We start from the raw sequence: 25,698 nt of genomic DNA on the forward strand, positions 1-25,698 counted from the left end.
AATATTTAAAAGCTAGGAGGGTATGGGCACCATTCAGAAGAGAAGCTGCCATTTTACAAATGGACGATCAAGGCTCAAAGAGGTTACACGAATTGCTCAAGGCCACATAGCTAGAAGCAAACATGGCAATGATCTGAACCAGTTCACAGGTGTGACAGCAGCAGGCTGGTGGTGAGAAGTGGGCTTCCTGGGGGCCTTTGGCGCCTGGCACAGGAAGAGGGACCTTCTGCATCCTCACCCTCTCGATCTTCTCCAGCCACTCCTTATTCTGAGCCAGCTCGGCCATGAATGCCTGGTGCCGGAGCCATCTCTTATGCAGCTTGTGACCATCTTCCCGTGTGCCATCGCGAGCCATCAGCATCTTCTCATGGATCCAGCCATCCAGCTGTGGACAGGAGGAGGGGCTCAGTTGGTTCTCCCAACCTGGCATAATTCTCATCCCCTCCAGAAGTCCCAAGTTGAGGGCCAGGACTGCTAGGTTTGGGGCAGGGGAGGAAGGGATGGAAAATGTTTGCAAGTGAAGCTTTTATATGCATGTGTGTGGCGGGGGTGGGAGGGAGGGAGGATGAAAGGGTCCCCAGAATGCCCCAGTCCTTATCCCCCTTGCCCTCAGGGCAACCCTTCCCCATAAGTCCTAAGCCCCAAGGCAGGGCTCCTGAGCCAGTCAGCCTTGTCCCACTCACGCCCAAGTCCTCCAAGCTAATTTAGCTCATTTTCAACTCAGCCCCCGGAGCCACCCCCACCCCCCCACCAACAGCAACATTTAGACCCTTTGATTCAGTCTCAGCCACCTCCAATAAGGACCAGTTCAAGATCCCAACCCACTCCTCAGGGTATCAAATGAAGCCTCCATACCTAGCTCCAGCCCCCCTACCCCCCAATATGACCAGCTGAATCCCTAAACAATCTCCCAATTAGTGCCAAGTCTAGTTCCCTCCAAACTAGCCCTCCAATCTGGGGCAGGCCCATCCCCCACAGCTCATATCCAGCCTCCTTAATGAGCCCACAGGACTCCTTAAATCTGGCCATGAGGATCCAATCCAAGACCACAGTTCTCCCAAATCATAACCAGTCCTAGCCCCCTATCAAAGTCAACCCCAATGCAAGCCACAGGGTGCCTACTAGCTCCCCAAATGAATCTACCCTAAAAGCTAGGCTCAGACTCCCCAACATGGACTAGATAGAACCTCCCCAGACAGCTAACTCCCTAACTAACGGCAGTTCTAGTCTCCCCACTCACCAACAAAACCAGTCATGCAAAATGCAAGGACTCAGTGGGCCCCTCTCACTACCCGAGCAGGACCAATCACAAGGGTGCTTTCTGAGCTCCCAAATAAGACTTGAGCCCCAAGCCCCAACCTCCCCACTCATGACCAAAACTGGCACCTGAGAATGTTTGCTCCTCCCCCTTCTCCACCTCCCCCCAGTCACAAGATCCTCCTCCTCCCTCCTGCCAGAAAAAAAAAAAAAAAAAAAAAACCACCAAAAAAACATGGACTCTAGCTCAGCGGTCCCAGGAGGCAAATGCAGTCATAGCCAAGGACAAATCCCCAACTGGCCAAACCCCACTCCTCGTCCCCAGAGCATATGCTCCCCAGGGGTCCTGGACAGCCTCAGACACACACGCGCGCGCACACACACACACGCACATACACTAGAGCCAAGGCAAAGGCGGAAACCCCTGACTCAATTCATCGGTTCCCACACACGGTAAGAGTTTGCCAATGGAGGCACAGATCGCAGTGAGGACAGCCTCTGAAGGACATGGTACTCTGTCATCAAGGTAAAGCAACCAAAAGTGATTGACCCCATCACCAAGGGCAAAGACAGTCCCCAACAACCTGGGGAAAGCCCCCCAAACCAGAGCCTCTCAAAGCCAGAGCAAGTCCAAGACCCTCATCGTCCAAGGCAGACCCCCGCAAATGTGAGTCGCCCCGTCATCTAAGGCTAATACAGATCCCGAAAGATCCTAGGAAAAAAACCCCAAAGGGTGAGTCTCCCAACCCCAGGAAAAAATCTCCGATTCCCCATTACCCAAAGGAGAGCACCTTAGAGAGGTTGAGACCGCCCTAACCCCCGGGACAAGTCCACACTACCCCAAGAGTATCCTTAAAAGTCCCCCCGTTTCTGCCTCGGTCCCTTGGGACCCGTTCTCCCAGTCCCGCCCGCAGCAGCACCGCGGACAGCTCCTGGCGTCCCTGTGCCTGCGCAGGGTTAGGGTCCTGGCGTCCCGCCAACCCGCCCCCGCGCCCCTCCCTCCCGCGGCCCGGAGGGCGAGCACGCGCCCAAGCCCCCTCCCCCGCCCGCCTCGACGGGGGCGCGCATCAGCCCCCGCGCCCCACGCCCGGCGCCCCCGAGACCTGAAGCGGCGTCGGCGTTGGCTGGGTCCCTGCGGCGGGCGGGCGGGCGGGCTGTCGCCCCTTCACTGCAACGGCGGCGGCAGCGGTGGCGACAGAGGCTCTCGCGGGCGCGCGCCCCCGCCTCCGCCCGCGCACCGCGGCAGCGCGCCCGCCCGCGCGCGCCCCCTGCCTGCCTCCATGCCAGCCTCCTTGCAGGGCCCCAGTTGGGGGTGGAGGAACATGGGGGTGGGGGTTCTGTGCCCTCTCAGGTGATTGCTACTTGGTCCAGAACCTTCTCACCATGAGAAGGGGGAGGAACTGCTGGACCAAATGAAATGTCGGGAGCGGGGTCTATGTGAGGGGGGGAGCATAGGGTGGGGCGGGATGGGCTCCTGAGCCATTTCTAATGGGAAGGGGCTCAGACTCCGGGATACCTCGGTCACAGGGTAGAGGAGGGGGAGGGGTGTGGAACATCTATAAAACTTCAGTCCAGAATAATATCCAGTGGGAAGGACAGGGGCCGGGAGTTCCTGAATCCATTTCCAGTGGGCTTCCTGAGGCCCAGGCCCATCTCTAATAAGCTTCAGTTATGTGGGAGTGGGGGTTGCAAACGTGAGAGAACAGTTTAACCATCTTCAATGGGGGGATCAGGGCCTAGCTCTTGGTTGGGGGAAACTAGGTACTGGATCATCATGTGGGGGGAGGGCAATGATTCTGGGTCAGGTGGATGAATGAGGCCGGAACCATCTCTGTATGGGGGTTACAAAAGTGTTTCCTGGGCCACCTCTGGCCATCTCTAATGTGGCCAGAATCCAAAACGTTTCTATGGGATGCAGGGGGCGGAGGGGGAAGCAGTGTGACTCCTGAACCTTCTCTAATGACTGGAGAAGGGATCTGATTTGGGGCGATCCTTATGGGTGTATAGATCATCTCTAAGGGGGCAGAGCTTGATTCTTGGACGCTTTTAAAGGGGCAAAGGCTTGTTTCTGGACCATCTGTGACCGAAGTTGCGCTCCGGGCTGCTGGTCCACTCACGCTCCCCCCACCCCCTCCAGTCTCTCGCTCCTCTCTCCTGCAGGCAGCAGCGCGCTCCTTGCAAATCACCAGAGGAAAGGGAAGGTGAGATCGGCGCACAATCCCGCGGGACCCGAATGCGCGGACGCGCGCACCGTTGCCAGGGGCTCCCGGGATCCCTCCCTCCTTCCCCAAAGCCCGCGTTGGCGGGGGAGGAAGCTACGGAGCATGCGCACGGAAGGGCTCCGCGTGCCTCCCGGTGGCTTGGCGTGAAAGTCGCCAGGCGACCCACTTAGACGGGGCGTCCCCACCCCCACCGCCCCTCTGCCCCGGAGCACTTTCCTCCCTAGGAAAGAAGTCACTGTGCCCAGCACCGCTGGAATTCCTACCTCCTGGCAGTCTCGGAGGAAGTGCTGCAGCTCAAGTTGGTCGTGTAGCTTCTGCATCCACTGGTGGGCCCGAAGTTGGTTTTCTTGGCTCCTAAGGATGGGGAGATCGGGACTGGGGAAAACCTGAGTGGGAGCACTGGCTGTAGGGCTGTGAGGGAGGGCATGGGGCTTGGCAGGGAGAGGGAGGGGGAGGGGGAGGGGGAGGGGGAGGGGGAGGGGGAGGGGGGAGGAGACAGCAAGGTGGGAATAGGGGAAGAGGCAAAGAAACATCAGTGGGGTAGAGCCAGGGACAGAGGTGGAGAGGTGCAGAGAGAGAAAGACAGAGACACAGACATCTAGGAAGAAAGAGATACAGACAGTGATAACAGAAAACTTAGTGAGAGAGATTGTAAAGGCCTAGAAAGAGGTAAACAGAGACACACATAGACACAAGACCAGAGACAAAGAAATAAGCAAAGACCTCAAGGGGGGTGGTTGACAGAGACCTAGAGACAAAAAGAAAGAGACCAAGGTAGAGAGAAAATAGGAAAAGGAAAGGAAAGAAATGAAGCAGTATTATTACCAGAGACAGAAAGAGAGGCAGCAGTAGGGGGGGGGGGGGGAGAGAGAGAGAGAGAGAGAGAGAGAGAGAGAGAGAGAGAGAGAGAGAGACACGCAACAGAGTTGGGTAGAGGGAAAAGAGCAGGGCCTGGGGAAAAGAGGGGCTGGAGCTACCGGGAGGGTGGACCCTTGGCCTGAGTGAACTGACCAGACTTGACCCAGGCCCCAGGCCCACAGTGTAGGGTAAAGTGCCCAAGAGGCCTGGTGGAGGGGCTGGGAGCATCTAATTTCACTGCGCCTTGAACAAGCCACTCCCACCCCGTGGCCTGCGGCTGGCTGCCCTCTCTGCCCGAAATGCTCTTCTCCCAGACATTTACTCAAATGTCACCTCAGTGAGGCCTTTCTGACCACTCCCCAACACTTTCTGTCCTTCTTTCCTTCTTTATGGTTCTTCCTTGCATTTAACACGAGCACAATGTGTATGCTATTTGTTTATCTTGTCTTTCTCCCCCAGGAGGATGTCATTCCATGAGGGCAGGAATTTTGGTCTGTTTTGTTCACAGCTGTATCCCCAATGCCTAGGAAAAGAGTCTGGCACATGGTAGGTACTCAATACATATTTGTTGAATGAATGAATGGATGAATGAGAGACAGAGAAAGAGATGACAGAAACAAAGGTAAAGTGTGTGTGTGTGTGTGTGAGAGAGAGAGAGAGAGAGAGAGAGAGAGAGCGAGTGAAGGCAGAAAAACAAGGAGAGGGAGAGGGAGAGGGAGAGGGAAGGAAAGAGACACAGAGATGCACGGGTAGATCGAGGCTGGAGGCCAAGAGACAGAGCAGGTGAGAAAAAGTTGCAGAGAGCCAGGGCACGGTTGGAAGAAAGCATAGGAAGGGCCAGAGACAAACAAGCAAAGGACTGACTTTTTCATGCCCAGACTCAGCTCAGAAGCCGATCAAATGCCTCTGAAAACGAACTGAAATCAATCCCTCCAGGCCATCACCCATCAACATGTCAACCATGAGTCCTCAGGTTGAGGAAAACCTCCTGGAGGGTGAAAAGTGGCATGGTTCAAATCCCATCTGGGCCACTTCCTGGCTGTGACCTTGGGCAAGTGAATGACCCTCTCTAAGCTTCATGTGCACTATGCAGATAAGGACAGCACCGGGCACCCAGGCTGGGCCAGGGTCCAGGCTAGGCAAGGCCCACAGACAGACGAAGTGACTTGCCCAGAATCTCACAGGCTGAGGGGCGGAGCTGGGACTAGGATCTGACTCTGTCTCAGCCCAGGGCCCCAGCCCCCAACTCTGCATGGCTGTGCCCCACTTTTGTGTGTGGACAGTAATGCCTCCCTCCATGAGTGGATGTTTTATCACTTCTACCTGATGGGAAAGCCATCCCTAGACCAGTAAATAACTGGAGCTGGGAGGAGGGGTGCAAGAATTGGGTCTGTCTCAATTCCTGCTGTGCTCCCAGCCTCACCCAGCACCAGCCTTAGGCAGATGCACCCTCTGGGCTCACACAGCCCCCCTGCAGTTCTCCCATCCTGGCCCTGATCACTGGGCCATCCTTGTCAGACAGTGGGCGAGCTCTGTGAGGGCAGGAATCGTGTCCTATACTGGTCACTGCTCTGCCCCACACAGGGCCCAGAACACAGTACAGACCCTACCTGTTTAATTGGCTGAAGAATAAATGAATAAACAACAGAATGAAAGGAGCAACTAATGACTGAAAAGGGATGAAGAGTGAAGCAGAGAATGACCATCCTTCAGGTTCTTCCTCCTCAGTTCTGCAGGGCCCAGCATATAGCAGACACTCAAGAAATAAGAGACAGCCCATGCCCTAGCTTGTTTGGCTCAGTGGATAAAGCGTCAGCCTGCAGACTGAAGGGTTTCGGGTTCGACTCTGGGCTGCAGGCTCAATCCCCAGTAGGTGGTGTGCAGGAGGCAGCCGATCAATGATTCTCTCTTATCATTGCTGTTTCTATCTCTTTCTCCCTCTCCCTTTCTCTCTGAAATTAATAAAAATATATATTTAGCCGAAACTGGTTTGGCTCAGTGGATAGAGCGTCGGCTTGCGGACTGAAGGGTCCCGGGTTCGATTCCGGTCAGGGGCATGTACCTGGGTTGCGTGCACATCCCCAGTGGGAGATGTGCGGGAGGCAGCTGATCGATGTTTCTCTCTCATCGATGTTTCTAACTCTCTATTTCACTCCCTTCCTCTCTGTAAAAAATCAATAAAATACATTTAAAAAAAATATATATATATATATATATTTAAAAAAAGAGAGAGAGATAGCCCTGGCAGGTGTTTCTCAGTGGTTAGAGCATCGGCCCACACACCAAAAGGTCTCAGGTTCGATTTCCCAGTCAAGGGCAAGTACCTGGGTTGTGGGGTCTCCCTCCCCTCCCCCGCCTGGTCGGGGCATGTGTGGGAGGCATCCAGTTGATGTGTATCTGACATCGATGTCTCTCTCTCTCTCTCTCTCTCTCTCTCTCTCTCTCTCTCTCTCTCCCTCCCTCCCTCCCTTCCTCCCTCTTTCCCTTCCTTCCTCCCTCCCACTCTCTCTGAAAAGCTTGAAAAAAATATCCTCTAGTGAGGATTAACAAACAAAAAAAAGAAACAAGAGACGAAAGAAGGGTCAGGCCTGGAGTGGGGGACACTGGATCATGAGTTTTTGGCCTCAGGACCAGAATCCCCTTAAAAGTTTCCTTTAGAAAGCTCCAGCCTTGGAAAAGGAGGCTGGGGCCTTGGGGTGTGGATGGTGGTAAACAGGTGTGCTTTCCATCAAGAGATGGGAAGACATGCCCGCCGGTGTGGCTCCGTGGTTTAGCATCAGTCAATCCATGAACTAGGAGGTCATGGTTTGATTTTAGGTCAGGGCACAAGCCCGGGTTTCAGGCTCGATCTCCAGTTGGGGGCGTGCAGGAGGCAGCCGATCAATGTTTCCCTCCCATAATTGATGTTTCTATCTTTCTTTCCTTTCTCCTCTGAAATCAGTAAAAATATTTTTTTTAAAAAAAGAGATGAGAAGACACAGGGAGGGCCGCCGAACCCTCTGCCAGCCTGGATCAGGGCAGAGAGGGGAAAGCTGGGGTCACCAGGAGGGGCAGAAACAGTGAGAGTGACAAGGAAGTGTATCTGAAGGAAACCCTATAAAGGACTCTACTTAAAAGCTGAGATTTTGTTTTGCTTTGTTCAGGGTCTAGAATAGTGCCTGGCACACAGTAGATGCTCAATAAATGTCTTTGCTTGATTAGTATAAGGACAGTTAAGAGACAGGGCAGCGGTGACAGGTAGACAGTGACACACAAACACACACTCTGCATACCACTTCCTAGAGAACCACCCGGTGTTCATTCCCAATATTTGACAACCAGCATAGCAGGGGACACCATCCCATCTGAAAAGCTGGGACAGGACCTGTGTGTGGCCATGAGCTAGGAATCCGGGGATGTCCCGGGTTCCCAGGGAGGGGCCAGAACAGCAGGGCAGATTTGGGGCATCCAGGAAGATATGGTAACATTTTCACAACCAGCCCCGCTATCCCAGGCTGAGGGCAGGGCTCCGGAGAGAAACTTTTCATCATATATCCTCTTGTATCTTTGGGTTGACAACCACCAGTTAGTTACCTTTTCACAAAATGTCAATTTAAATAAAATCGAAAAGCAATATAGAATTAAATAGAAATCAGAGAGGGGCAGAGAAGCAGAAACTGTGGTAGGAAGGAGCGGAACCTTGGCCTCCTCACCCCTCCCCTTCCCCCTGGGACTGAGGGACCTACTTCTCCAACAGCTGGGCCACAGCCTCCTGGGCCTGCTCCCCGTAGATGTTGCCCTGCCTCAGCAGGCCCTCCGCAGCCTGCACGGCCACATGCATCTTTTGCTGGTTCAGCTCCATGGTGGTGAGAAAATCCCGGTGTTGTTTCAGTGCCTCCTCCACCGACTCCACTGTGCCCGGGAGCTCCAGACCCGACAGCGCCAGCTCCTGGGAAGGGTGGTACACAGGTCAGATACTCTCCCCACCTCCCAGCCCCCCATTCCAGGACATGGGAGAGGTGGCCAGCCTGGGTTGCCACACCGCTCTCTTCCCTCTTGCTTCTGGCATCAAACGCATCAGGTATGGTCCCACCCCACCCAGGGCCTGTGCTCATGCTGGTCCCTCTGTCTGGCAGTCTGTCCCTACAGATAACCCCATGGCTGGCTCCTTCACTTTCTTCAGATCTCTGCCAGAAATATCACCCTTCCCCACCCCAGCCATATCCCTCCCCCCTGCTTTATCATTTATAGCATATACCTGACATAATATCATATATGCATTCACTCATGTATTGTCTCCTCCCCCGCATATGTACACACACACTAGAATGCCAGCCATGTGCAGGTGGAATTTTGTATTTTGTTTCCTTATGTGTTCTCAGCCCCTCAGGAGTGCCTCCTACTGGGGAGGCACTTAAATACTTGGTTAATTGATAAAGATGGAACTGGTAAAAAGGGGGCGCGGGTCAGAAAGGGTCTCTCAAGGCCACCTCAGCTACAATGTTTAGTAACCCTATGAATCTAGGGCAGTGGTTCTCAACCTTCTGGCCCTTTACATACAGTTCCTCAGGTTGTGACCCAACCATAAAATTATTTTCGTTGCTACTTCATAACTGTAATGTTGCTACTGTTATGAATTGTAATGTAAATATCCAATATGCAGGATGGTCTTAGGCGACCCCTGTGAAAGGATCGTTCAACCGCCAAAGGGGTCGCGACCCACAGGTTGAGAACCACTGATCTAGGGGCTCCCGTCTGTCCCCCCAGATAATCCTCCCACGAAGTCAGCTTTCTCTAGGTGACCACCACTGATCCCCGGAAGTTGGCCCTACTCTTGGACGATCTGAAAACTGGTGTTCTATCTTGCCCAAATCCCAAACTTGGTTCCCAAGCCACAATGATCTCGAAATTGGATGGCTGTTCCCAGAGAACCAGCACACTTGATTCTCAGGCTACAAACACAGTTCCCGCCTCCGGAGAAGCCGCAAGCTGCCAGCCCCATACGATCATCTGCTAATCTAAGCACCCACACCTCATGATCCACAATCATTTACTGATCCAAATAATCTCTCTGCCTGAATTACCTCCTTCCATAGTTTTTACCCTCTGTCCTCTGTTAGGATAAAGATTATCCACCCCAAGATTTTTTTTTGAACCCCATTAACCATCACCAGTCATCCTCATACTCCATTTCCTTCCAGATAAGTCACAAACACAGGAAGCCACTCCAATGAACAGCCAAGTGCATTACTCACTCAGGATGGCCCACAAACTGTTAGTCACCTCAGCTAAGACATCAGCCCTCCCATCCTAATCCTCAAATTCTGTTACACGCATGCCCACACATGTTCACACCGGATGATGCACACATGCAACTATCTATACCAGATACTTTCCCCACTTCCACTCACCTCCAATAGACACAAACCCAATGGTCCCCGCAAACACACGCCTCCATTCACTTCCCTGTCGCGTCAGTTCCGCACAGTCTCGGACCCCGACCCGGACCCGCGTGAACCCCCAAGCTGGCACCTGGTTGCGCAGCACGGCCAGCGCCTGGCGTAGGTCTCGCAGGAAGAGCTGGTAGACGTGCGCCTGGACTAGCGCCTCCCTGCGCGCCTCCCACAAGCCGAGCAACTTGTGCCAGCCAAGTTCGAGGTGCGGCAGCCACTCGTCCAGCGCCAGGCCTGGGCCCAGCTCTGCGCCGTCGGCCGCCAGCAGCGCCTCGCTGGCCGCCACGATGTGTGCATAGTCCTCCTCGCGCTGGTCCACTTCCTCCTTGAGGGCCGCGTGGCGCGCCAGCAGCGCGTCTGCCTCTTCCAGGCTGCCGGGGAGGGGTCCCTCGTCACCGCCCGCCGCCTCCTGGGCGCGCACCAGCCAGTCCAGGAAAGCGTCCAGGTCGTGAAGGAAGCGCTGCAGGCGTCCAGCCGCCGCCACCGCCTCGCCGCAGGCCTGAGCCGCGCTGGCCAGCGCTCCCCACTCGGCGCCCAGTTCTTCCGCACCCTGGTGCAGGCGCGCAGCCTGCGCGGGGAAGCGCGCGGCCAGCAGCGCTGCCTCCTCCAGGAGGGCCGCCTGGCGCGGTTCCAGCGCTTGCAGAGCGGCCTCCAGGCCGCTAAGGCGCCACTGTAGGGCACCCCCGGCGCGGGGCGTGCTCTCCACTGCCCTCCGCTTCTCGCGCACCTGGGCACGCACCTCGGCCACTTCCAGCACGTGGTTCTCCACCAGTAGCACCGCGCTCGCCTGCTCTTTGCGCTGTTCCACCAGCTCCACGATGCGGTTCCACCTGCCCAAGGGAAGGAGGGTGGCTCGAGGGGGACAGGGCCGCCTCGTGGGTGTGGAGGGCCCACGGACCGAGGGTAGAACCCAGCCACTGTGTGACCTTGGAAAGACTTTATATTACGGAGCCCAGTTTCTGCCCGTGTAAAAATGGAACCCTACCCGCACATTTGCTTAGAGCAGCGGTTCTCAAAATGAAATCTGAGCGAGGTCAGACTATCTTCATAACAACGCGAAGACGCTATCTGCCTTTGCACGCTCATTGTCTCCAGGGTGCACAGTGGAGTTTTCCAGAGGCTGCAGGACAAAGACCCAGCACGGAAGCAGACCCGAGAATTCAGCTGCCTTCTTTTAAGCCACAATAAAGAGATTTGCAAAAATGTCAAACAATGCCATTCTTCTCACTACACCTTTTGTTTTGAAAAAAATAGCTTTTTTTCATGAAAAAATTAACATAATAGGTTTAGTATTATTTTTAGATGACAATATTTTTATTTTTTATTTTTTTTTAAGATATTTTATTGATTTTTTACAGAGAGGAAGGGAGAGAGATAGAGAGTTAGAAACATCGATGAGAGAGAAACATCGATCAGCTGCCTCCTGCACATCTCCTACTGGGGACGTGCCCGCAACCCAGGTACATGCCCTTGACCGGAATCGAACCTGGGACCTTTCAGTCCGCAGGCCGACGCTCTATCCACTGAGCCAAACCGGTTTCGGCAATTTTTAAATTACTCAATTTATTTACTGAGTCACACCAACCGGGCATTAATTCCTAATATAGTAAATATTGATAGCTATAACCCACTAAATTAAATTATTTGGGGTTAAGACTCCAAATAACGTAGCTTAGTGGGTTATAGCGTGTAAAGAGGGTTATAGAGTGTAAGAGTGTAAAGAGGTTCTGAGACCGAAGAGTCCACACACCATTAGTCATCTCAGCTGAGACATCAACCCTGTGGGAAGTGCTAGTTGATGAAATTAGATAATACGTTGGGTTCAATGAAAAGTAATTGATCAGGTACCATGAACCAGGTGCTGAGGACAGAGTGATGCAAAAGGAAACCTGTTTTTATTCCAAAATAAATTAATGGAAAAATTATGTACTGCTGTGTGTCCTCGAGCAAGTGATGACACTGTTCTGGCCTGAGTTCCCCTTCATAGACGGTGTGTGGTCCAGGTTACAAGCATAGGATCCTAGCAGGGTGGCCTGGAGTCAGATCTGAGATGTGTACCCTTGGCCAGTAACCCTCTCTATGCCTCAGTTTCCCCATCAGTAAAATGGACACAATCATAGCATAGCACCTGCTTCATAGGGGTGTTGTGAGGGTCAAATGAGCTCTGATCTATGAAATGCTTCAAACAGTCCCTGTTTGCTGCTGTTACTGAGTGAGGATGCTCTTTGGAACACATCAAGCTCTTCTCTGACTCAGGGCTTTGCCTCAGCCGCACTAACTGCCAGGTCACCATCCTCTAACTCCGGCATGAATCCTGACAATTCTCTAAATAGCTTGTTCATTTATTAGTTTGTTACCTCTCTGCCCTCTCCAGAATGGACATGCCACAAAGGCAGAGATTAGGACCCAAGTTCAAGTTCTGCTCTGGCCAGATTTGCCATGGGACCTTCAGCAAATCACTTCCCTCTGTGACCCTCATTTCCCTCATCTAGAAAATCAGGATAATAATGTCCATCTCACTGAGTGTGAATGAGGTCACGTGGCTAAAGCACTTGGCAGACAATCTCACTAAAGGCGGCAACATTCTTCTTATCCTTTTAAGCCCTGATGCTTCCACATTGGCAAGGCTACAAGGCTATACAGTCACTGGATATAGCTACCATATAGCACAGCAGTTAAGAGCACAGTCTTTGGAATCAGACAAATCCAACTTCAAATCTAAGCCTGACTCTCTAATTTGCTGTGTGACTGTGGGCCAATGTGTTCACCTTTCTGAGCTCCAGTTTCTTCCTTTCTAACATGGAGTAATCTATACCCTACAGGGTTGCTGGGAAGACTGAATAAATGCGATCAAGCCCTAGCAAGTTAGGCTCAGTAGACAGAGCATGGGCCTGCAGACTGAAGGGTCCCGGGTTTGATTCAGGTCAAGGGCACATACCTCAGTTTCAGGCTCGAACCCTACCCCTGGTCAGAGCATATGCAGGAGGCAACCGATCGATGTGTCTCTCACATCGGTGTTTCTCTCTCTGTCTCTCCCCCTTCCTTCCACTCTCTCTAAAAACCCATGGGAAAATATCCTTGGGTGAGGATGAAATACTAATAAATAAATAAATACAAGCAAGAGCCCAGCTCTGGATTCAGACGGAACTGGATTTGACTTCCGCTTACTAGACTGAGTAATCACGTGAAGGATTTCACCTCTCTGGGGCTGCGTCGGAACCCTGCCCACACTGGGAGAATTGCTGGTAGTGTTCTAGGTAGAAAGGTATTCATTTGTTACTATTTTTAAAGAGCCCTGAATTTTGGAATCTTTACTATGAAAACTGGAATATTGAGAGTTAAACTGAAGTGTATAAAATGCTTAGAAAAACTTCCAGGAGATATTAAATATACAACAAATTATTTCCGAACAAATAAATTAATAGCCCACTGAAATGTACTATATCCTCATTTTATCACATCATCACTAGCCCTGGGAATTAACCTTTTTTTTTTTTTTTTTCAAATTTGGGTGATTTACCAGGCCATTATCACCTCAGAGGTTTGAAATTGTCCATTCATGATTTCCACGGTCGAGTGAATGAGGAAAGGAATGATGGAAGGAACTGTTTTGAGGTGCCTGGAAAGCCTTCCAGCCCCTACCTGCTGTTGAGATGGTCCTGGCAGGAGAGCACCTCGTCTGAACTGGGGTGGCCTCCTTCCACCAGCTCCTGGACCGTGTGGTTCACATCCAGGACACGGCCCATCAGACTGTTCATCTCCTGGTCCAGACTCTCAAATCTGCAGAAAAAGGATGGACATTTTCAGAGAGGCCTAGACCCTGGGGACCTGACCACTTTTTGGCTTTTATCAAACTGCCTTCTCCCAGGTCTTCTAACTCTCCAACCTCACCTGAGTTCCCAGGTTCCTTTGTCAGCTCCTCTTCTTTCTACCTGCTACTTAAATGTCCGATCATCAGGGCTCTGTCCTGGGCCCTCTGCGCTTTCCCTCACACCCTGCCTGGACCACCTCACCCTCTCCCCAGCCTCAGTCCTCATTCCCAAACTTATGCCCCCACATCTCAGTCTCCTGCCCCAGCTTCTTTCCTTTTGAGCTGTCTCCAACCTCAAAGCCTGCTGTACACCCCCTCGGGGTCCTTACTCCCAGTGTGACTCAAACTCACTTCAGTATCTCCCCCCAGCTTGGTACTTCCTCTGGGTCCCCATCTCAGGAACAGCCCACTACCCACCAGGCCAGAGCCCTGGGCCCTGTTTTGGACAACTCCCCACTCCCAGTCTGTCCATCCTCATGGCCTGTCCACTTGGGTTCCTGCCCTGGTCTAGTCCTGTCCCCTCCTACCTGAGTCCCCACCCCAGCTGCCTCTTTGGGCTCCCAGCCACCACTGTCACCCCCTCAAACCCACCCTCCATATAGCAGCCAGGAAGATCTTTTAAAGCTGGACAGGTCCTCCCTTGTTTAAAACAATACCCACAGCACCCTAGCGGGTTTGGCTCAGTGGATAGAGTGTCGGCCTGCGGACTGAAGGGTCCCAGGCTCTATTCTGGCCAAGGGCACATGCCCAGGTTGTGGGCTCTATCCCCAGTAGGGGGCGTGCAGGAGGCAGCCAATCAATGATTCTCTCTCATCATTGATTTTTCTCTCTCTCTCTCCCTCTTCCTTCCTCTCTGAAATCAATAAAGAAATATATGAAATAAAATAATCCCCAAAGCTGTGGCACAGGTAACTGGTCACAATAAGGACAGGGACCTGACCTGTGTTCCCAGCAGTGCCCAGCACAAGACCTAGAACAGAGCAGCAGTTCAGAAAGTACCTGCCGAGGGAAGGAATGGATAAACAAGGTGCTCAGAGAAAGAGGTGCAGAGGGTTCATCCACTAATTTAGCTCACTCCTGAGTTAGCCAACAGGCAAAGCAGTAGCTACAGGGTGGTAAGTGCTGTGAAGAAACGTAAAGCAGGGCAGAGAGTGACAAGGGCCAGAGCGAACTTACCGGCGAGGGAGGTGACATGTGTACATGGCAGTGGGAGTCCCGGGGGAGGGCCCAGGCTGGGCTGTCCCGGGAGGAGCTTGGGTTAGTTTTGGGCCAGGTGACTATAAGCCTCTTAGCAGTAACGGCAGCAGCTCCTGGGACGCTCCCTGTCCCCAGGCATCTGCTAAGTGTTCCATGCTTAGGCGCTCATTTATTGTTCACCACAACTTGTGGGGTTGGGACTATCATTCCCGTTGCACTGGAACCCTGACTCCAGCTGGGCTAATACAAGAACTGTTGAACCAACGAAGGTGACAGGTGAGGAAGAGGACCCTGGAGTCCCACAGTGCGCGCTCACCGGTGCTGTACCACCTCCACGTCGTCGAGTGAGTCGGGGACGCGCATGCCAAGCAGCCATTGCTCCTTCTCTCCGATCCACAGCTCGCACGCGTGCACCTCGCCGAACATGCGATAGACAGCGAGGGCATCCCGCAGCCACTGGCGCCGCAGCGCAGCCATCTCGGTCACCTCCGCGAACAGCTGCTCGGTCTCCACCACGCGCACCTGCAGGGCCACTACCAGGGGCCCGGCGCCGCTAGCGCCCCCCAGTGTCGCCAGCTGACGCCGCAGGCTGGTCACGGGCCCTCGATGCGCCTCCACCTCTCCGGTGAGCGCCCGGTGCTGGCGTGCCAGGCGGCGACTGGACGCCTCATCGTGGCCGAAGTCGCCGGCAGCTGCTAAGCGGTAGGCGTCGCGCAGCCAGTCCAGGAGCCCGTCGAGGTCAGCGCCGAACTGGTGCAGCGCCCGCGCCTCCTGCAGCCGCCGCTCGCGCCGCGCCGCCGCCTCTTCCAGCCGCTGCCAGCGCCGCCGCGCACTCGCCGCGCGCTCCGCCAAGCCCACCAGGTGCACCGCCTCGGCGCCCGAGCCCTCGGCGCCGCCGGCCGCAGCCAGCTCCTCGCCGCGTCGCAGGGCCTGCTGCAGCATCGCCCGCCGCCCGCCCAGCTCTCCCTGCAGGATCTTGTGTTGCGCCAGGAGGCGCGCGGTGCTGGACAGGTCGTGTGCGCCACCCGCTACGCCCGCCCCGCCGCCGCCGCCGCCGCCGCCGCCGCCGCCTGTCGCCTCTAGGAGGCGCTCCTTGTCGCGGGCCCAGCTCTCGGCCTCCTCGAGCTCCTGAAACAGCGCCCACAGGCTCCTCGAGGCCTCCAGCTCCGCGCGCCGCCGCGCCGCCTGCTCCTGCAGCTCTGCCAGACAGCCGTGCACATGGTTCACGCGGTTGCAGATGACCTGCGGGTCGCAGGGCTGGTAGCCTGAGCCAGGAGAAGGGGAGGATCCCGGGTTGGGCTCGGGCAAGAAGGCACCAAAGAGGGGGTGGTGCCGGCTACCTGACCATCCCTTGGCTCAACTTCACCAGAGGCCAGGTTATGGGTCCCCTCTTCCAGGCAGCCTTCCCTGACACCCCGAGTCTGGAGCAGCCGCTTTCTCTGGCTCACCTAGGCTTCTCTGCTTCCCCCATCCTGGCCTTGGGCCCTGGGCTATCATTGCCTGATTTGCCTCCTGCACTGGACTGGGAGCTCCTTGAGGGCAGGGCCTGCGCTGTCTCATCACACCTCAGTCCCCACCATTGTCCAGCACAGGGTGGAGCCCAGAGCATCAACTTAATGAAAATAGTGACTTGACTGAATGATGGATGGAAACTGAAATTCAGAGGGTCCTAGAATCAGTATATTTTGCATAAACTGTGTTTCCTTCAGAACTGGGTCAAATGAAACTGCTCTACTCTTAAGCCATTTTCTGGGTTCCCTCTCTCATTCTCTGTTGCCTTACCTATTTACCCCCAGTGATGGCCTGAATTCCCTTTTTCTTCAAAAGATTCGTTTTCACTCAGCCAGCATGGCTCCTATGAACCAGGAGGTCATGGTTGGAGTCTCGGTTGGGGCACATGCCTGGGTTATGGGCTCGATCCCCAGTGTGGGGTATGCAGGAGGCAGCCAATCAATTGATTGTTTCTCATCATTGGCGTTTCTGTCTCTCTCCCTCTCCATTCCTCTCTGAAATCAATAAAAAATAATTTTTTTAAAAAACTAACTTTCCTCCCTGACCTCTAGTCTATGATCCCAAAACTAATAGGTTGCAGCCAGCATTTCTTTAATGTAATAGCATCAAATGAATAAAAAACATCAGAATCCAATGCACAGGGTAAGGGGTAGCATTTTTAGAAAACATTGGGGTGTGTGTGTGTGTGTGTGTGTGTGTGTGTATGAGTGAACTCTGGGTCATGAGTAAATGCATTTCTGACTGGGTCACAGCACTACTAGATGGAATGTGGATTTCTTTAATTCTGGACATTCACAGAAATTGACTCAAAAACCAAGGCATCCAACTAAATAATAAATGGAGACAATGTATCCAGCCCAATGTCACAGTGTCCTTTAGTCTCACAATCACCCCATGAGGTCAGCATCCTTACTAGCCCATCTTACAGATGAAGAAACTGAGGCTCAGGGAGGGACGCTGCTTGCCCAGGATCAGCTAAGACACTCTGGACCACTTGTCAGGCAGTGCAGCCTCCTGTCACCATGACAACACACATCCCCCACTAGCCTGTTTGCTGTTTTCATGGTGCTGCTGGTTGTCACCAAGTACCAAGATCTCACAAGAAGATGGTGGCCTCCTGTGACAAACAGCCCCAAGGTACAGGACAGGGTCCCCTCAACCTCTCCTGCGGCTCTGATGCGGGTGAGAGGGGCTGGGCCAGGACTGAGATGTCTTCACCAGGGCTCGGAAGGACAACTCACTTGCTCTTAGCACGTGACCCAGCCTGTGTGAGTCAGAAACTCTCCCACCACCTTTCAAGCCTATAGGCTCTTCCTTTCCTAACAAAGCTCCAGGATTTTAAAGGGTCCTGACTCCAGATAAAGGAACAAGACAGATCAGCCTCAAAACCCTGTTATAGGCTCTGCAGCCCTGGGCCTCAAAGCAGCTCTGGCTGATGTCAGTGCACACAGGGAGCACACGCAGCGTACGACATCAGACAAGGCACTCTGCAGCTGTGCCCAAGTGGGACAGAGTGCGATCCCTCCGTCCCGATGTCCGGGCACACACAGCAACAAGGTCACCCCTTCACCCAGCTAAGGTGGACGATTTCTTCAAATTCCCGAGAAACAATTAAGATGTGCAATCATCACCTCGCCCCCACTTCCTGACAGCATCCAGTCTGCAGCAAGATACACTACACAAACGCATCCCAAGCCACTGACACAGGCCACATCCCATAACAAGCCCTTCCTAACAGCCTCTTACTAAGATTCCCCAAGGTCTGTGCAAAGAGCCAACAACCCAGCTTGTTTTGACTGACGGGGTTCCTGGTGGTTTTGGCTGGAGGAAAATGACATCAGTAAATTAGAATTTTAGTAGAGTCAGCCTCAGTTTTGCCTCTTGGCATCCATGCCCCTGCTTCTGGTCATGGTGGCCCACCTCCTCTCCCCCAGGCCAAGTCTTTGGAGGGAGCTGACCCCACTCTTGGCCCTGTGGTGGGTACATCACAAAGATGTGGCCAATTAGATCACTGTATAGTCCAGGGCCACTCTGCTTGTCTGAGCCACGGGGATGGAACCCACAGCGGGCTAATGAAAGCTCCCCCTGGGCCTTTTGTCAGAACTATTGGGAACGGGGCACCTGACTCTGCTGGAGTCTGGGGGCTGCTGAAATGTAAAAAGGGGCTGGGTGACCCCAGGTCTACACCACAAGGGAAAGGGCTGCCCAACAGTGACACAAACATAGAGAACAGAGTCAGAGAGAGAGAGTCTTAAAAGCATCATTGAACCATGCCTGGATCCAGCCCTTCCTGAAGCCATCTCACCTCTCGGTGGACATTTCAGTTATATCAGCCAATACATTCATTCCCTCTTCCTCCTCAATGCTCATTGAATTGAGTTGCCATCACTTGCTGGTGAACAGGCCCTGACAATACATTACATTACACAGTCCTTTTACGATACTCATTGAGATCCAGCTGTAAGGGCTTAGCACATAAAAAATGCTCGATAAATGGGAACTATAGCTACAAACTCTCAAAGCAGGAATAAATCACATGGTTCAACCTCCTACTCAAGGCACTAATTTCTCTGATGATACATCCCCGATGGAGTGGGATCCTAGTCTGTGCTTGGATGCTTCCAAAGACAGGGAGCTCATCCCTTCCTTCTCCCTCTCAGGAGTCATTCGGCTTCTAATAGCATCAGCTATGGAAGTCTCCTCCCCAAGTCCCAATGTCAGACTCACCCTGAAGCTGGGAGAAACGCAGAGCAGCAGCGTTGAGGGCCTCCACCCGCTCGCTCTGGGCAGCAATGTCCCCCTCCAGCAGACCATGCTTCTGCAACAGGTCCTCTGCCTCCACCAGGTGCTGCCCACACTCCTGAGACAGCAGCTGAGCCTGTAAGAGGGGCAGCACTGAGGATATTTTTGGCATTGGCCCTGGGCCACTCTGCTCCCCCCCCCCCCCCAATGACCCAGGCAGCCCTCTGCTCTCCTACACCATCGCCTGAACTCTGACCTTCGTCTCAGCCTCCTTGTCTCTGCCCTCATTTCTCTCTCTGAATGTTCCATCGCTCATCGTCTCCACGTTTTGGGGCCCTGGCTGTCACGATGTCTGTCTCCTGCTCTCTGTGCCGTCTCTATCCTCTCCCAGCTCTCTCTGCCTCCACCTCTTTCTCCCTTACACTCTGTCTCCATCTCTCTCTGTCTTTATCTCTATCACTATTTCTTTATCTCCATGTGTCACTGTCTGTATCTCTCTCTGCTCCCATACTTCTTTTCTCCATCTCTCTCTGTATCTCTCTGTGTGGTCTTTCTCAAGTAGATGCCATCTTCCTGTGCCTTTCTCTGTAGCCATTTAGATTTCCATTGCTAACTTTGTGTCTGCTTCTCTACCACTCTCTCTAGTGCCCCCCCCCCCTTTCCCCTGGAATAATCTTTCTTTCTGTCTCTATATCTCTGTGTCTTTTTAGTCTACTCCTCTCTGTGTCTCTGTCTCTTTCTCTGCCTCTGGTCTCTCCCTGTCTCTTTTTCTCACTCTTTCTCATTGTCTCCCTTCTTTCTCTTTATCTTTCTGTCTCTCTCTCCTTCCCCCTCCCTGTCTCTGGTAGCCCTTTCAGTGCCTAGATCCCTCCCGCCCCTCCTGGCCCACCACACCCACCCTTGGCCCCAGTCTGGCCCCCACCTGCATCTCCTCCATCCAGTCCACCATGTACACCATCTCCTGGAAGACCTTCTGCAGGGCCAGGTTCTGCTCCAGCCGTGCCCGCCGGGCGCCCACCAGCCCGGTCAGCAGGGCCCACTGGCGCAGGACGCTGTCCCGCTGGGCAGCCACCCTCCGGGCGTCATAGTAGCCCTCGGTCGCCAGTGCCTGGGCCAGCTCCGCCACGCCCTGCACCCGCTCCTCGTAGGCGGCGATGTCCGCCTCGATCGCCTCGTGCTTCTTCATGGCGGCCTCCACGGCCGGCAGCTCATAGCCGAAGTTGTCCTGGGGCAGGGCAGACGCAGACACTCACCCACGCGCCTCAGCGGCCCAGGGTGAACTTGGAAAACGCCCCACCTACTTCCGTTACCCTGGAGACCAGCCCCATCCTTCCCTGTTACATTTCTAATCCTAAACATGTTACCTAGGAAACAGGCCCATCCTTCCATTTCCCTAAAGATTGGGGACCAGGCCTACCCTATCCTGTTACCTAGGAGACCAGTTCTATCCTCCTGAGTTACCGTGGACACCAGGTACAACCTCCTTTGTCACTTAAAAGATAATTAAATACTCTCCCTATTCCTGAAAAAATACGAATTCTGCCTTCTCTAGTTACCCGGGAGACTAGCCTCGCTCTCCTGTTCCCCTGGATATCAGGCCCTCGCTCCAGCCCTCAAACACCAATCACCTAGGGCAGTGATGGCGAACCTATGACACACGTGTCAGAGGTGACACGCAAACTCATTTTTTTTGGTTGATTTTTCTTTGTTAAATGGCATTTTAAATATATAAAATAAATATTAAAAATATAAGTCTTTGTTTTACTATGGTTGCAAATATCAAAAAATTTCTATTTGTGATACGGCACCAGAGTTAAGTTAGGGTTTTTCAAAATGCTGACACGCCGAGCTCAAAAGGTTCACCATCACTGACCTAGGAGAACTATTTTCCCTTCCTACCCTCTTGTCACCTAATCCAAAACTTCTCTGTTGCTTAAGAGATTAAGTCTTGCCTGGCCAGTGTGGCTCAGTAGTTGAGCGTTGACCTATGAATCAGGAGGTCACGGTTCAATTCCCAGTCAGGGCACATGCCTGGGTTGCAGGCTCAATCCCCAGTAGGGAGCATGCAGAAGGCAGCCAATCGGCGATTCTCTCTCATCATTGATGTTTCTATCTCTCTCTCCCTCTCCCTTCCTCTCTGAAATCAATAAAAAAAATATTTAAAAAGGAAAAAGTGTCTTAAAAAAAAAAGATCAAGTCTTCCTCCCTAGTCCCAGAGCATCAGCCCCATCCCTCCCAAGCCCCATGCCCAGTACCTGGGAGACCAGGCGCTGGTTCTCGTTCAGCCAGCTCTCCCTCATGGCCACCTTGTGGTCGAACCTCTGGGCCAGGAGTCCCAGCTTCTCCTGCCGCGTCAGCTCCGCCCGAAGGGCAGCCTCCCGCTCATGCTCTGCCTTCTCCAGCAGGCCCCAGGCCTAGGGAACAGAGGGGCAGGCAGACTCCAGTAACTCTCCTCGTTTAATGGCCCCGCTTTCTCTAAGGTGAGCATGTCAAACTCGCGGCCCATGGGCCACATGCAGCCCACAACAAATATTACAGCAGCCCAGCCAATGTAACGGTCTGTAAGAAACATTTTAATAAAATGCCATAACTTAATTTTTACAATATCCTGTTATACATAATTATTAATAACGAACTCAACATTCGCCAATGACTGGTTACTATAATCGTGTTGCATTCATTTCCCTCATGCACCTTAGTGCAGGCACGCCATTTCTCTCCACTAATACTAGCAGCGAATATGTTAGTTTTGTACTGACTTGTTTGGTGTGCGCAACAGGAAATATTTCGCTTTCGGAGAACAAGAAAAATAGGTTTGTTTGCATTACGCTTATTAATTTGTGCAGTTATTCAGTGTCTGGTAAGTTAATGTTCAAGAAAAAATGTTAATTTTTATTAAAATGTTCTATTATTTTATGTTAACAACTAATCATTTATTTCAGCCCTTTATATTCAGCATGTCTCTATTGAAATAAACCTACGTTTCTATGAACATTGAAGCTTTTGTTTTTTTGCGCCACATAAACCTAAACCTTGTTTATTTGGCCCGTGTGAGCCTTTGAGTTTGACATGCCTGGTCTCAGGTCACTCCTAGGAATAATGGCACTTTTGTGCAAATTAGAGGAAACACATTGCTTCCTCATGACCCGTTACTGCTGGGAACTGTCGGAATGAATATCCCATCCACAATGTCTACATGGGAAGTGCTCCCCTGAGCGGGGAACACCCTACACAACTCCCCAGAGCAACGCTGCCTCCCACATCCTCAGCCTCACCTTGTCGATATCCCAGATGCCACAGCCCTCCCGGGGCACGTAGAGGCGGCGGTTGCAGGCACGCAATTTGCTCTGGATGCTGAAGAGCAGCACCTCCAGGTTCCCCTTCTCCTGAAACCTGAGGGTGCTTGAGCTCAGGAGCCCGCCTCCACACCTCCACCTGCTGCCCTCCCTCCCAAGCTGGGCCTCACTTGGCGGGCTTCTCCAGGGTGCAGTAGGCCATGAAGGCCTGGAGCTGCTGCTGCACCCCGCTCAGGGAGTTGGCGAACTTCTGGTTGCTGATGAGGCCCACAGTGCGGCGGATCCAGGCCAGCAGCTCGGTCGCCAGCTCCTCGTAGCGCTCAATGATCTTCTCCACTTCCAGCACCTGGTCCAGGACCTGGCCCACATGGGAAGCTGGGGTCAGCCTCACGCAGGTGTGCCCCATGGGATTCCCAGGCTCCCACCCACCCCATTCCTCGGTTCCTCATACCTTCCCAATCCGCTTCCCCTCCACAGCCAGAGCCTTCATCTTGGAGAAATAGTGGTAGAAAGAGACCACATAGGTGATGATGGACTTCTCATCCGGAGCCTCCATGTTGACATCTGGGGGTGAGGGGAAGTGGGGGAGCATGACAGTGAGCATTCAAGCAGAGGGATAGAAGTTATTGGGGCGGGAGGGAGAACCCACTCTTTTAAAAAAATTTTACTGATTAATTTTAGAGAGAGAGAGGACGAGAGAGAGAAATAAACGTCAATTTTGATGTTCCACTTAGTTGTGCATTCATAGGTTGCTTCTTGTACATGCCCTGACCGGAGATCGAACCCACAATCGTGGCATAGCAGGACAATGCTCTAACTAGCTGAGCTACCGGCCAGGGCAAGAACCCACCAGCTGTGTGACCATGGGCAAAATAACCAACCTCTCTCTGTTCCTTAATTTTTGTATTTGACAAATGGGGACCTACCTCATGGGATTAATAGTTTCTGACATATATAAACCACAATAGAGAAAGTTTCTATTATTGTTAGCATTTTATTTTTTGTTAACCCTCACCAAGAGGATATTTTTCCCATTGATTTTTAGAAAGTGTGGAAGGGAAGTACAGAGAGAGAGGCATAGGTGTGAGAAAGACACATTGATTGGTCGCCTCCTGCATGCTTGGGGAGCAAACCTGCAACCCAGGTATGTGTCCTTGACCAGAATCAAACCTGCAACCCTTCAGTGCTCGGGCTGATGCTCTAATTACAGAGCTCACCAATCTACCTTCCACCTCAGGGCCTTTGCACACACTATTCTTCTTTTAAAAATATTTTTTTATTGATTTTTTACAGAGAGGAAGGGAGAGGAATAGAGAGTTAGAAACATCGATGAGAGAGAAACATCGATCAGCTCCCTTTCTGCACACCCCCAACTGGGGATGTGCCTGCAGCCAAGGTACATGCCCTTGACTGGAATCGAACCTGGGACCTTTCAGATCGCAGGCCGACGCTCTATCCACTGAGCCAAACCGGTTAGGGCATATTCTTATATTCTTATTGTCTGGAACACTGTTTCCTCTTCTATGTGCCTAACTCCCACTCATCCTCCAGGGCTCAACTCAAATTTGCTCAGACAAGTCTCCCTGTTCATCCTGTCTAGAGTTGGTCTCTTGTTATTCTTCCTCGGAGCAGCTTATCATTTCCTCCTAGTTCCTTCCAAATTTCTTATCATAATTTGCAATGAGATATTCACTTATGTGATTATGTCCTTATCTGCAGTTTGAGCTCCAGGAGCACATGGACTCTGCCCGTCTTTCTAACCACTCTCCCTGCTATGCCCAGAACACAGTAGGAGCTCAATAAATATTTACTAAGTGAATGATGGTTTATGAGGTTTGAGGTTAAGGACATGGCATTTGGAGGCAGCGTGAGTTTGAATCCAAGCTCAACCACGTACTGCACGGTCCTTAGAAAATAGACCTGCCCGGCTGGCATGGCTCAGTGGTTGAGCGTCAACCTATGAACCAGGAGGTCACGGTTCAATTCCCAGTCAGGGCACAGGCTCAGGTTGTGAGCTCAGGCCCCAGTGTGGGGTGTGCAGGACGCAGCCGACCAATGATTCTCTTTCATCATTGATGTTTTTATCTCTCCCTCCCTTCCTCTCTAAAATCAATAAAAATATATTTAAAAAGAAAGAAAGAAAATAGACCTAAGTTCTCTAAGCCTCAGTTTTCCCATTGCTACAGCAGGGACAGTCACAGTGCCTGCCGCCTAGGAAGACTGTAAGTATTATAAAGACTAGCTGCCACAGAAGAAAAACTCAACAAATCCTAATGACCATTTTAATTAATGCATGGAACGCGCAACCTTATACGCAGCCCACCTCGTGAAACTGATGTTCACTACACACCTACCATGTGCTAGGCACTGAGCACTAAATACGGCTATACAAGGCAAGCAGAGGAATGCTTAGGACCATGAAGTCTGGAGTCAGAAGTCCTGTTTACTGGTTTTCAGTGTGACCCCGTACAAGTGACTTCACATCTCTCACCCTTTAGTTTTCATCGCTTTAAAACAGGATTAATCAAGTTTGTCCAACCAGGTCAGTGTGAGGATGAAAGGGAACAGTTTTGATCAAATTCCCAGCCATGTGCTTGGCACAGAGTAGATGCTCAGAAAAAGAGAGCAGCTGTTATTCCAGAGGTGGGGGATTGGTGTGGAGTGTGACTGTGGGTTGGGGATGAGGCTGAAGTCTGGGCTGGGGCTAGAGATGGACTGAAAACAGGAAGGGGCGGGGCTGAGGACAGAGCTGGGGATGGGGACAGACATCGGGATGGGCTGGGGATAGGTATGAGGTAGGAAGTGAGATTCATGGATGGGGAGAGGGATAATGTTGAGAAGGGCTTTGGGGTTAGGGATGGGACAGTGTTGGAGTTGGGTATGTGTTGGGTCTGGGGTTAGGGAGGGAGGGAGGGGTTTGAGGGGAGATGACTGAAGATGGATTTGAGAAAGGGGAGATAGAAATGGAAATGGGTTGGGTTTTAAGATGGAGATGGAGCCCTAACCAGTTTGGCTCAGTGGATAGAGCATCGGCCTGCGGACTCAAGGGTCCCGGGTTCGATTCCGGTCAAGGGCAGGTACCTTGATTGTGGGCACATCCCCAGTGGGGAGTGTGCAGGAGGCAGCTGATCGATGTTTCTCTCTCATCGATGTTTCTAACTCTCTATCCCTCTCCCTTCCGCTCTGTAAAAAATCAATAAAATATATATATATTTTAAAAAGATGGAGATGGCCGAAACCGGTTTGGCTCAGTGGATAGAGCGTCGGCCTGCGGACTGAAGGGTCCCAGGTTCGATTCCGGTCAAGTGCATGTACCTGGGTTGCGGGCACGTCCCCAGTGGGAGATGTGCAGGAGGCAGCTGATCGATGTT

General features: G+C 52.5%; 1 protein-coding gene across 3 annotated transcripts in view; it reads right to left on the bottom strand.

Annotated features, from left to right (window-relative positions):
- SPTBN4 (spectrin beta, non-erythrocytic 4) overlaps positions 1 to 25,698 on the bottom strand; it is an 81,484-nt gene that overhangs the window by 31,875 nt on the left and 23,911 nt on the right. For 2 of the 3 annotated variants that reach the window (XM_059666517.1, XM_059666516.1), the window contains exons 8-19: positions 22,779 to 22,891; positions 22,498 to 22,685; positions 22,307 to 22,424; positions 21,287 to 21,445; positions 19,954 to 20,256; positions 19,017 to 19,167; positions 15,094 to 16,042; positions 13,412 to 13,549; positions 9,849 to 10,599; positions 8,063 to 8,265; positions 3,743 to 3,833; positions 239 to 385 (exon numbers count right to left, since the gene is read on the bottom strand). In XM_059666517.1, coding sequence (XP_059522500.1) covers positions 239 to 385; positions 3,743 to 3,833; positions 8,063 to 8,265; positions 9,849 to 10,599; positions 13,412 to 13,549; positions 15,094 to 16,042; positions 19,017 to 19,167; positions 19,954 to 20,256; positions 21,287 to 21,445; positions 22,307 to 22,424; positions 22,498 to 22,685; positions 22,779 to 22,891 — 3,311 coding nt within the window. Of the gene's footprint in view, positions 1 to 238; positions 386 to 2,360; positions 2,469 to 3,742; positions 3,834 to 8,062; positions 8,266 to 9,848; positions 10,600 to 13,411; positions 13,550 to 15,093; positions 16,043 to 19,016; positions 19,168 to 19,953; positions 20,257 to 21,286; positions 21,446 to 22,306; positions 22,425 to 22,497; positions 22,686 to 22,778; positions 22,892 to 25,698 lie in introns of those variants that run through there. The other variant, XM_059666518.1, reaches the window with a different exon arrangement.

Source organism: Myotis daubentonii, chromosome 15 (genome assembly GCF_963259705.1).
Source record: "Myotis daubentonii chromosome 15, mMyoDau2.1, whole genome shotgun sequence".
Lineage (NCBI taxonomy): Eukaryota > Metazoa > Chordata > Mammalia > Chiroptera > Vespertilionidae > Myotis > Myotis daubentonii.